General features: G+C 39.6%; 1 protein-coding gene and 1 long non-coding RNA gene across 2 annotated transcripts in view; one reads left to right on the forward strand and one right to left on the reverse strand.

Moving 5' to 3' along the window:
- Positions 1-13,282, reverse strand: part of doc2d (double C2-like domains, delta) — a 60,176-nt gene that overhangs the window by 24,958 nt on the left and 21,936 nt on the right. Inside the window, 3 exon segments of the mRNA XM_021318055.2 lie at positions 7,299-7,423; positions 7,994-8,050; positions 9,176-9,302. Coding sequence (XP_021173730.2) covers positions 7,299-7,423; positions 7,994-8,050; positions 9,176-9,302 — 309 coding nt within the window.
- Positions 11,830-13,052, forward strand: LOC118563128. Its single transcript, XR_004931037.1, has 2 exons — positions 11,830-11,955; positions 12,030-13,052. It is a non-coding gene; the product is annotated as an uncharacterized LOC118563128 (long non-coding RNA).

The raw sequence follows: 13,282 nt of genomic DNA on the forward strand, positions 1-13,282 counted from the left end.
AAGAGAGAAATCTGCCAGGGGGCCTAACATTTATTAACAGTACTGTACCTGCAACACAGTTAACATCAAACCAGACCGTTCCCTCACTCTGCTGACCTTTAGTCGATAGCTACAAATCTACAAAGACAGACATACGCAGTCCTCCACAGATCTCTGCAGAGACGGGTGCCAAGAGTGCAGCCGATCACAAATTAGACTCAACTCAGAAATCCGTCTCACACAAGCTCACTGCTTCTCTCAAAGTCTTATCAAGCCTTTGGATCAGAACAGGAAAGCATTTGCTCTTAAAGATAAAAGCGTAGAGAATAATAAAAACAAACAAAAAAAAAACAGACATGTTAATATTCTGAACTGACAGCATCGCAGATTTTCTCAGTAGAAGCCTGTTCCAGATTTAAACCCATTAAGCAGAAATTATGTCTGGGCTAAAAATAAACCAAATCTGGGTTAAACATAAAAGCAGAACAGAATCAAGTTCATTCTAAGTCAACCTTGACAACTCTTTTAGTCCTTTTCTGAATAAAGATTATTTCATTTAACAAAGCAGCCAAAATCCACTTTAGAAACCTTAAAACTTCTTTTGTAGCTCAGGTCCAGTAAGCTGCTGTTCCCTCCACAGCACCAGGAAGCCTCCCACTCCTGGAGGTGCTGTTGTTTACAGAATAAGTTGTCCTGAGTGGGAGCGCTTCCATTCTGCACTGTTGGTTGTCAAGTACAGTGAGCAGATCAGAGAATGAGCTGTGTGGGTTTTTTATCTATCACCATCCTCGCCTTGGAGTCGGAGCAGCTCAGGCGTGCAGAGCTAAATGCATTGCCTCTCCTTGTTTGTGTTTTTTTAGTTTTTGAAGAGACCTGTGCCAGCTCATGTGAACAGATACTCACTTAGTTGTCCAGTATAATCAGGATAAGACCTGCTCCTCAACAGACAATTGACAAATCAACCCTTTGCAAAAGTCTTCACAACCCCGAAAATTGTTCATATCTGTTACAGCCTAAAGCCTTGTAACACCACATTAGGCATCAATGTAATAAATTCAGGTTCAAAATGTAATAGAACGCCTCTTAAAGAGCATTTTGTAATAATCTCTGCAGTAGATAATACAATCAATGAACACATTTTGTAATATTGTTTGTGAATTCTGTAAGAACGTCATTACACTTTGTGGTGGTTATAACAAAATGTGGCGGCTCCTCTTTTTTTTGTTTTTTTTCAAAATGATAATGTAATAATCTGGCACATTAGGCAATACACACTCGTACTACTGTTTGAGTTTGTCATGTTATGGAACCCAAACATTTAAAACCTTGAAACTCTGTTCAATAAATGTTAAACATTTGGTCATTTAGAGCCTGATCTTCAAAAGGTTTGTCTGTATAAAAATACATGTAAACTTGACAGGGCGAGCAAATGTGATCTACAAACCAGATGCAACTAGACAGCAAAATGAGCCGAACAACAGGTGCAATCCATTTTTGCGTATTTGCCTATCCTTAGAGCTTAGCACAAGTTGCAGGGCTTTTGCAGAAGTCTGCCCCCTCTGGTGACAAGTTGAAATGACACCAGTGTTGCGCAAGCTCATGGGAGAAAAGGAAAAGCATCTGCCGCTGTGACTGCACAGGTCTTTTGCTTAGAGGTGTGATGTATTCTGAGGTAAGAAAGTTATAAATCTTGAAGTTAGCCCGTGTTCTCTCACTAATGCGTCAATGATAGCAGAGACTCAACAAAGTAATCAGGCGAACGAGAAAGCACAGCGTGTCACACCCACACGCACGTCCAGAGAATAAGACCGAAATAAGAACTGAATAACAGAGCCTATACATTTGTATATGCCATACATCGGTGCCCCCGGGCCCGATGTATGGCATATACAAATGTAACTACCAAGTGCCCATAATGAAACTGATTGCCGGTGCTGTGTCTGTGTCTATCTTTAGCATGTTTAAAAGCAGTTGTGTAGTGCCGCATTGTGTAATACTGCCACACCATCAAATAATGGCACAAATTCAGACATCAAAATGTAATAAAATGGCACTAAGACCTTATTTTGTATTAACTGCTGTAAAATGTAATAAAATCCATGGATGTATGTTGTAGTAATTTCTGCCACATTATGTAATACCATACATTTTGCGGTGGTTGTTACAAAATGCGGTTTTAGTGCCGTTCGATTACAATTTGTAGGCTTAATTCATTACATTATTACATATTGTGGCGGTATTACATAATGCGGTGTTACAAGCCTTTATTGGGATATTAAGGGTCTGTGACAGACCAACACAAAGCTGTGAAAAATAGTTTGATGGAGAGAAGACAATTTATGTTTTTTTATATTTCATACAACTAAACATGAAAAGTGGGGCAGAGTTTTTCCTCCAATTACAGCCAGCAGTCTGTTAAAATGTGTCTTAGATTTGCACATCTGAATTTTTAACTGATTTGTCTTTCCAGAATAGACCACACTTTCTTTTACCTAATAGCTGTCCTTTCAACAGACTCTCCCATCTCAGCTGTAGATCTCTGCAGCTGCTCCAACATTACCGTGAGTAACTTGGCTGCCTTTCCAATTAATTCTCTACTTACACTTTTCATGTGATGGATTGAAAAGTGCTCTGTGAGAGCACTTAAGTTTGGTATAGAATATAGTATTAGAACTCAACCCTGCACAAACCTTTACACGATTCTATCCCAGAACTGCCTGCTGTGTTCCTTGGCCTCCGTGATGCTGTTTGTTCACAAACGTTTTCTAACAAACATCCGACACCTTCGCAGAAGAGCTGGATTTACAATCAGATTGAATTAAATCAGGTGGACTCTATTTACAGATCAGGTGACCAGTGAAGGCAATAGATGTGCCACCGCCTGTCAATCAATCTCGGAGGCGCCTCAGTAACTGACTAATCAGCTATTTGTCTCAAAGTGAAACGGCCTTTAGCTGAGGGGGGCTGCAAAACCCTTAATCTTGCCAGCTAATTTAACATCGCAAACTCACTGCGGTCAGAGGGATTTCATTAACAAACATCGGTAGAAATGGTTAAACGTTGTCTGTGGCGAAAGTACACTTCAGACATGTGTTATTCCAGATGGCGATAGAGGGTGGAATATAGTTTCTTCCTTTCCCAAAACCTAAAAGGAGTTTAAAAATATCCACAAGATGAATATGCAGCCAACCTGAGCAGCTGAACACAACAGTGATCAATGGGAACATGTTCATCATTTGTATAGTCTTTGTCACATTTAGATGTTTTAGATCATCAAACAAATGAGGTAACTAAGATGTTGTTCATGAAGGATGCATGATTAATGGTTAAATTAAAAGGTAAAGCTTAACACTGGTTCTGATGGGTTTTATGTCTTCTGGATACATAGACGTTGCAGCTTCTGCTTGACCAAGCTGAATCTTTGTCAGCTATGATCAGTTAACAAGACTCAGATTTTGCACAAAGCGTTTAATCGGAAGTGTAACGTAAAATTTACACTCCTAATATAGAATTTGACTGGAAATTTGTGCCATGGATAGCTCGATGGCGGCATCAAAACATCTGCTGCAGTCTGCCGTGACTATTTTAAGTTACTAATATACATTTTAATTTGAGTATATGTTGGATATTTAAACTCGGGTTTTAACGTGGATTTGTCCAGACTTGATGTATGACTTGTTTTAAATTTTTTTCCCCTGTGTTTTCTTCCCTTAATGTTAGTGGTTAAAACGCCTCTGTTAACACTGTGAGCTGCACTTTTACTATCATTACAATGTCTGTTGTCGGCGGTTAGATCGGCGTGGGATACACTCCCTAATGGGCGGGGAAATCTTACAGCTGGCATCACGTCAATTGGCTGCACTAGATTTTACATCGGAGTGTCAGAGTACGAACACAAATGCATGCCACACTTTTCAGATTTTTCCAAAACACTTTTTTAAGCTGTTTACCGTTTTCCATCCCCTTGAGAAAACCACACAGTGTTTTGTGTTGGTCTTCCACATAAGATTTAAATCAACGTTAAACTTTGTGGTTTTAATGTCACAAAATGTGGAGTTCAACAGGGATTAACATATTTGCATGGCATTGTATCATTCTCCCCCCGCTTAATAATGCTGCGTGAGATCACTGAGGCTTGGTTCGATTTTACTTTAAACAGCAAAATTCTGAAATTTGCCCAATGCACATGTGTTTCAGATACTGGTGGGTGTTGGTGGCATACTGCTGTCACAGCAGGACGCCCCTCAAGTCTCTTCAGCTGCTTAAGTGCTTCGTTTCAAGTTTGAAATCAGGCAGCTTTGGGTTCACTCAGCAGTTTGAAAGCCCATAAATCTCACCTGTGTCCAATTCATCCCAGTCTATAGAATATATTAGGTTTTTGAATGTAAGGGATCCAGAAGGGGCCACATTCTGCAGCTTTTTTCAAACAATGCAACATATTTCGATGCATGACATAAGGTAAGAGTTGGTGCAGCAAAGGAACAGGATTCTGAGATGTCTTTGTTCAGTCAGAGTGATTAATGTTATATGATACTTACCCTAAAAATTGCCAGAGTAAAATACATGTGGAGCTATTTGGAAATTCTGTGCAGGACACAGACTTGATAATAATAACCGGTAATTTGATCAAATTGGCTTTGTGTGAGAAAAGTGGCAGATAATCATAGCAGGGAAGCTGATCATATATTTCCAGAAGAGTTGAAGACTTTTCTTTTTCTTTTTTTTTTTACATGATTTACAAAAGCATTTTGGGCAGTAAAAAAAATAAAAATAAAACTTTATGGTAGAATAATTGCTCCATTTACTCAACAGGAATAAAAAGAAAACTGCTGGCATCACTCAGGGAGAACCTGCTAACTCCATGCAGATTGACCTCAGGTCAAACCCAGGATCGAACCCAGGACCTTCTTGCTTCATGGCAACGGTGCTCCCAATTGCTTCACTTTGCATCCTTCTACCGGCACTAACAATGCTAATTAATAATAAAGTTAAAAGCTTTTTTATAAAATCTCGAAGTCATATATTCATGACTTTATTGCAATAACATGGCAAACTTCTGTTATTGAGCTGTTTGGTGTGACTTTCACCGCACATCAGTCCAATGTTGCCTCTTCTCATTAATAAGTAATCACTGCATGTATCAGAAAAGCTCATTAAATTACCCTTTTGCTGATGCCTCTTTTTCTTTTTCTTTTTTTTTGTTGGATGCCAAAGCTTTTCAAACCATCTCACTGGTAATTTTTTCCCCCCAATCATCAATAATAATCTGCATTAACCACAGCTCCTTCTGTTTTAGCTGCCATTATGTCTTGGTGAAATAAATCCACCCTCATAACGGTCTCTATCAACCATAGTGTTAAAATAAATACTGACAATTTTGCTGAAAGCGCCAACAGCTAATTCACATAAGCCATGGCTGAAAGCAACACTAAACCTTTCGGTGAACAGGTGCTGGAAAATATTGCTATCTGGAGGTATCTAAGTTCAGACAACAGGATTAAATCAGGATTCCAAAACTTTAGGCCAAAGCTCTACTTTCCCCTCTGAGAGGAAAATGATGGATGGATGAATTTATCTAAAGATTTGAGGTTATTAACAATGAGTGGTTACTACAGAAAGCAGGGTATTTTTTTTTTTTACACATATTCAAAAAAAGTGGGTTAATGTTAAACTTATTTGTTCCCCCCTGTTCTTAGCGTATATATTTTATACACACAGCTCTATGTATTGAATTTATATTAAATACAATATCCAAAAGTAATACATCCACTATTTGCAAAATATGTATTACTCCTAAACAGGAATGTTAAACTTTCCTTATTTATCATAATGTTCTCAGTTGCAGACTTTCACAATGTATGATATTCATAACAGTACCCTCTACTTAATTGTTCTCATTTTCATTGTGATCAATTGGACCATAGTCATCAGTAGTTATCATAACTTATATGTTTTCAGTCACATTGCTTTTATAATGTTTTTAAACTGGTTGGTGGTTTGGTGTTTCCTTTCATTCAAATCGTTCCAAAATTCGTTCCACACACTGAAACACAAAAACCTTTTCCAGCGGATCTAAACTTACAACCTATGAACCCTCCCTGTGTCCTGGTTTCATGAGCCCCCCCCCCCCCCCCCCCCACCACCACCACCTCCTAAACAAGTTTTCAATGATTTCTGGTAGCTAATTATGCTTGGCTTCAAATAGCATTAGCACTGTTAAGCAGTTTGCTAATGTCAGTAAGTTTTAGTAGTTTTGACTTTATGAATAGCGGGTTGGTGTGTTCGGGAAAACCAGCTTTATTAGTGACTCCTATTGCTTTTTTTTTGCAGCAAAGATAATGACGGTGGTGTGGTTTTGCAGCGAGACTATGGAACAGTACAGAACATGGAGAGCTGTTTGATCCAAAGCGGGTTTGGTCTTTGTTCAGTACAGACATGTATTTTGGGACTTTATCCTTCAAATAGCTGATATGAGGTTTCCAGCTGAGCTTGTCATCAGTGATAACGGCATAAAACTTATAGTCAGACTCTCTTTCTACTTTCAATTCATTCAGTTGTTTTACAAGCTCCTCGTTAAACCTACAGTTACCCCAAAAAACCATTGTTTTTGTTTCCATCAAACCCAAACTTTCGTTCGTAAATATTTAAATCAACTGCAACTAAAACTACTTTTACTATTTCAGAAAACTTTCAGATGTTGTTGATGCTCATTATGAATGGTTTAATTGTGATTAGCATGTTGACACTTTTGTCTGATTGCATTATTTCAATGGATTGCAGGCCAACCCAGGCTTCAGTAGAAATAATTAGGGGTCTCTAAAAAAGACTGGAGCTTTGAGATGGCAGGAACCCGCTCTGCCTGACTCTGGTTGTCAGCTTGAATCTATGGGGGGAAAAAAACGTCAATTTCCTCTTAATTGGCTCTGATTGGCACGTAAGATACTGAGAATCCGAGGCAGCAGCATTTACTCTGAAGCAGTTTTTTGGAGTTTAATAAAAACGAGGCAAAGTTGGGGACAGGCACTTGGGTGCATTAATATTGTAGTTTTATACATTGAGGAGAGTAGGAATTGTGAGAAATTAGAAGAAAGACAGGCAGGTAAAGCCTGATCAGTGCTTCTTTACACGGCATTTGTTCAGAAAACTGTTTAGTCACAACCCCTCCATTAAGCCGAACCATCTGGTCCACTTAAAACAAAGCTCATCAGCAGCACTAATTCAACAATCTGTTTTTTTTTTTTCAAACTGGCAACATTTTTAATTCAAGTATAGTACAAAAATATCATCGTGTAGTTGCAATTTTCACGATGTTCACTTACATTTTGACGAAAGGGTCAGAGTAGCCGTTGGAGTCCATGGCGGCCAAATGGGCACAGCGTATGATCCCAACCAGCAGGCAGCCCTTCTCTGTGTTATAGCACAGCGACACCAGGATGCGTCCACGCTGGTGGAACAAACACAAATATATATATATATATATATTATTCTTTAGGCACACTCTGATGTTTCTTGCTCGGAGGACTGCAAATATTACATTCAAAATAATTTACTCAAAGCAATCAAAAAGGAGCATTACTCATTTATTTGAATACATTTGCCTATTTAGTCTATAGCGGGTGCCTTGAGGTTCTAAATGAAACCTTGTAATTACAGGCCTTATCTGAGCCCGGGCTAAAGGCACTACTCTCCCCTCGCTTTAATCTTCCGGGGCGAACCAGAATCCGAATCTAATCAGGGACCAGAGGCTATTAGCTTCTGTCTCAAACTCATGAAGAGAGACGAGATAAAGGCCATGAGAGGAGTAAAACACTAGACTGTTGTCATTTTCACACTGCTGATATGGGGTGTCCATGAAAATGCTCTCCCTGCTCTCCAGACTAATAGAGTTCATGCTTCAGATACAGATTAAACACGTGTAATTACAGTTTTTTTTAATGTTCTTGTTTTTTTTTTTGAGATATGAGAAATTACATGATGATGATGATGATGGTGAAGCTGATGATTTTTTGATTACCTCTTCCTCCGCCACCACTGCCCCCTGCTCCACCAGCTGATTGTTAGCTTCCTTATTCTGAAACAAGACAAAGTAACGGGACAATCTCAGCTGTTGTCGGGGAGCCGATGATGTTCAGCTCGAACGGCCCTGACCGGTCGATAACTCAAAAACCTGATCTTTTTACGACCAGAGACTACAAAAATGTCTCTCTGCCAGCAGGTCCAGCTGACCGTGGTACTGCTTGGTGTCTTTACTGAGGGAAGAGAGATCAAAGCTGCGCAATATTGGGAAAACGTGACATGTGATTATATTGGTGAAAAATAACCATACAATAACCATAAAAAATGCCATAGATTAATATTTCAAAAAGTATGGACGTCTTTTTTCTTCTTTGCCTTCATTGCAAAGACAGATCCCAGCTAATGAGTGGTCTATACAGCTAATGATAAATATAGTTATAATTTATTACTTCCATCTCAACAACAAGGTTTTAATGAAAAAAAAAAAGTTGATTCTGCTGCATTTGCTTGCTTCAAAATCACTTAGTTTTACTTTCCTGCCTTCCCTTCACTTTTTAAAAAAAAACTTTTCATGCTGCATTAAACAATAAGTGCCATCGAATATATTGCAGGCAGAGTGCCTGGACATTGTTCAATATTTGGCCATCGGTTCTTTGTGATGTAAATATCCTGAGTACAGTGTTGTGGCAATAACAATAAATCTATGACAGATTGTGCAGCCCTGCTTTTAACATTGCCTGTGTATTCTGTCATCGAACACACAGGACTAGGAAATGTGGGCAGACTTACTGAAAACTCACGGTCAGGCACAGGTACTGAGCTGCATGTTCTACCAAACACACCTGGACACGGCAGTTTTAGCAGTGCTAGCTCCGCTAATCATCTTAATTCCTAATACCAAATGCTCTAAGGCAGTTTAAAAATACAAACTCAGCATTATCTCAATCTCCCCCATGACATAACTTTCCTAAAACCTAAATGACAGCTCACAGGAGGACGGCTTGAAAACAATACTTTGAATGCTGTTCCTACATCTTCCTATGTTCGAGCTCTCAAAGAGAAATCTGACTGAGTTAAAAGTTGTTTCAGCAGGTTGAAGCATTATAAGAACCAAATATCTGAAATTGCTCTCCACTAAACAATGCATTTAATCCTAATATGCGTGAGATGTTATTCATACCTGTGCAATTCTCTCCAGGCCCATGTTGTAGCGTTTGTTCTCGCCCTCCTTCAGTTTCTTCAGAGCCACTCTCACCTCGCCGATAAACTCGTTCCGTCCAAGCCTGTCCATGTCGCACACACACAGCCTTCACACACGGATGGAGACAAAGGAAGAGGAGAAGGTGAGTAAAATAAAGCTCTATATTAAGGCCTTCAAGTGCATTCATTATTCAGCGGCAAAGCAGCCACGGTACAAAATACTCCCAAAGTGCATCTGAACAGGTGAGCGCTCTATGGTTTCTCATAATTCATCACAAGCTGTCTGATTACTGAAGAGCATGACTGCTTCCAAAAAAAAAGGAAAAAAAAAAGGAAAAAAAAGTAGTGATTTCCTCACTGGCTCTCCAATTTCTGCAATTGAAAGACGTTAAAGGACACAAAGAAAGTTTAAATCAAGCAATCAGGCTTTTACTTTCTGCACTTAGGAGAGCTGTGGTACGTGCTGATTTCGTCGATTCAAATTCAAAATATTGTTTTGTAGCCAATGTGAACAGGATGTGAATGTTACAGAAAATTATGAATGGGCTTGTTTTCATCTGTTATGTGGTCCCTCATGAGTTCAACCTGAATGGCAGGATGCGTTCGCCCAGAGGAGCAGATATCTGGCTGCTCTTACGTTCCACAGCTAGCCCGGGTGAGATAAAACCTGCCTCTGTTCAACGAAGTCTGTGTCATGTTAACGCTACTGCGTTATGTTATCCCGACATAACGCAGTAGCTTACATTTGTTCTATCACGACCAGAGGAGCAAGAAAAGAACCTATTTGCATTTGTTTTCCTAAAAACAACACACTACACACAAGTCAGCCCCTCTGCCAAATCATAACCCACCTCATCCCTGCCTTTTAATTCAATTCAATTCAATTCAATTTTATTTATATAGCGCCAAATCATGAAACATGTCATCTCAAGGCACTTTACAAAGTCAAGTTCAATCATATTATACAGATTGGGTCAGATTATACAGATTGGTCAAAAATGTCCTATATAAGGAAACCAGTTGATTGCATCAAAGTCCCGACAAGCAGCATTCACTCCTGGGGAAGCGTAGAGCCACAGGAAGAGTCATCTGCATTGTACATGGCTTTGCTGCAATCCCTCATACTGAGCAAGCATGAAGCGACAGTGGGAAGAAAAACCACCCATTAACGGGGAAAAAAAACCTCCGGCAGAACCGGGCTCAGTATGAACGGCCATCTGCCTCGACCGACTGGGGTTACAGAAGACAGAACAGAGACACAACAAGAGAAACAAAAAAGCACAGAAGCACACATTGATCTAGTAATCTGTTCTACATTAGATGGTAGTAGCGGGTGAGCCGTCTTCTCTGGATGATGTCACAGTTAACAGAACGCCAGACCAGGTGTACCTACTATGAAGAGAAAAGAGAGAGAACAGAAAGTTAAAGCAGAAATGACAACACATAATGCATAATTGAAGAACAGTAGAACTCAATATAGTGAGAAAATTAGATCCTGATATACTCCAGTAACCTAAGCCTATAGCAGTAAAACTATAAAGGTAGCTGAGAGTAACACGAGTCACTAGTTATAATTTTTGTCAAAAAGAAAAGTTTTAAGCCTAGTCTTAAAAGTAGACAGGGTGTCTGCCTCACGGACCAAAACTGGGAGTTGGTTCCACAGGAGAGGAGCCTGATAGCTAAAGGATCTGCCTCCCATTCTACTTTTAGAGACTCTAGGAACCACCAGCAGACCTGCAGTCTGAGAGCGAAGTGCTCTGTTAGGAACATACGGGGTAATCAGAACTCTGATATATGATGGAGTTTGATTATGAAGGGCTTTATACGTTAGAAGAAGAATTTTAAATTCTATTCTTGATTTAACAGGAAGCCAAAGAAGGGAAGCTAAAATTAGAGAAATTTTGAACTCGCCCACTTTGGGTAAAAACAAGCATTTTGAACATTTCTTCTTTATTTTATACAAACAGCAGTTTCTCGTTGAGATATTTTGCCAGGAAGTCAGGAAGAGCTGCAAAATTGCAAAGGCAGGGAAAAAACTAAACATGGATAACACCACCAACTTTAACAAAAAAACTGATCAAATAATCAAGATGATAAAATACATTTTGCATAAAAAAAATCCAATATTCTCATTTAAAAACAACAAAAATGTCATGATTTCGGCACTGCTGTCTGGTTTCTCATGTCCCAACACCTGCTTAGCTCCGCCCATTCCTCATCACCTCAGATCTGTTCCACCTGCTCCTACTAGTATATAACCAGCTCTTTGACAAGACAGCAGTGCCAGTTTATTTCAAGCCAGTGGTGAGATCTATTCCAGCGTTCTTTATTCTGATTTCCTGATCCTGACCTGTTTTACCTCCTGACCTTTGAGCCTGCCTGTTCCCCGCCTGTCTGTGTATCGTATTGGACCTGCTACCTGACCACCGAGCCTGCCTGACCTCGTCTTGCCCTCCAGTCTGACCGTGTACCGAACCTGGATCTGTGTCCCGACCTCGTCCTGGATCTCCCTCTGGCGCTTCAGCTGACATCTGACCACCTGGCTCTGACCTTGGATCTCGTCCCCGACATCGGCTTCTGCTTCGTCCTCCTGATCGTCCTGCTCACGATTGTCCTAGCGGTTTTGACCTCCTGCCTGTCCTCCGACCACCGATACTTCTGCTTCAGGGACGTTCTGGGCGGCAACCGCCGCGCCGGATTAGCAGCCCGCCAGCAGGGATCTACCTCCGCTACTAGATCTGAACTGGACATTAAGACCAGGTTAGTGACCGACACGTTGGTGCGCAAACACTTTCAGATAAGCGTGGTCACTAACCTGTTGTCTTCTCCTGCAGAGGCTCCCGCGGTAGACGCTGACGCCTCCCGCTCCGCGTCTGATTTTAATAACCTTTTAAACCTAAACTGTTTGTCTGCCTCGAATACTGGGTCCACTTGTTCCGAGCCTAACAAAAAACCCAGGCAGTTTGACTACATTTTTGTCAAAGTTGTCTAATAAAACGAAATTAAGGAATTAATCCAAATCAAGTGCTTCCAGCTGATCACCAGGAGCACATATTTGAGAAGCAGTTTTACCTGGTTCTCTACTTGACCTGGGAACAATGAAAAGTTCCTCTCTTACATCTAAATAATACTTCAGAAGACTGAAGATACAAGACTGCCCATCACATTTTCTAAGAAACAAAACTTTGAGTCTTTGCCTTTGCACGTGTAACAAATCACAAAGCAACATAATATCCAGTGTTCTTTTAAGGAAAATATACATGTATACATATAAGTTATATTATCACAATCTAAAACTCATAAAAAGATCTAAGTGTTTGTGTGAGAAAATCAGAATTTGAACAGATAAATATTTTGTTGGTTAATCTAAAAGGTTCGGGTTCTCACTGAAATGCTCAAGTGCTCAACTTCCTTTTAGCATGTGGGACTTCTGAAACATTTAATCACAAAAGCTTTGTTTGTGGTCTCAAGATTGGCTTAAAATGAACACAGTAAAACCAGAGTAGTGGTTTCAGTATTATTTGTCCTCTGGTTTTGAGTCCTGCTAACTTTACTGACTGCAGTACCATGAGTCATACATGTGTATACCTCTGGGAGTACAGTCCTAGGCAGAAAGCACATTTTTACTGTAATAATGAAGCACTTATAATAAGCAGAGTGATGCTCAATAACTATTATAGGTAACTATTATAGGTAATGACAGTATTGATTGATGATACTCAACTATATCTATCAATACTTCCTGATGAATTCATTCAGATAGACAGGCTACAGGCATAGCATAGATATGAAAACCTGGATGACTTTCATTTTTCTGCTTTCAAATTCTGACCAGACAGACGTTTTCCTCTTTGGACCAGAGTCCTCAAAAAAAAAAAAAACTTCTTAATCAATCACTTAATCTTGATGGCATTAAATTGGTAATAAAGTAAAAAAAACATGGTGTTATTTTTGACCAAGACATGTCATTTAAATCTCATATTAAACAGATGTCTAGAATTTGCTTCTTTCAACTCTGAAATATTACTAAAATAAGAAATATCCTGTCCAGGAGTGATGCTGAAAAATGAGCCCATGCATTTGTTTC

Source organism: Fundulus heteroclitus, chromosome 5, assembly GCF_011125445.2.
Source record: "Fundulus heteroclitus isolate FHET01 chromosome 5, MU-UCD_Fhet_4.1, whole genome shotgun sequence".
NCBI lineage: Eukaryota > Metazoa > Chordata > Actinopteri > Cyprinodontiformes > Fundulidae > Fundulus > Fundulus heteroclitus.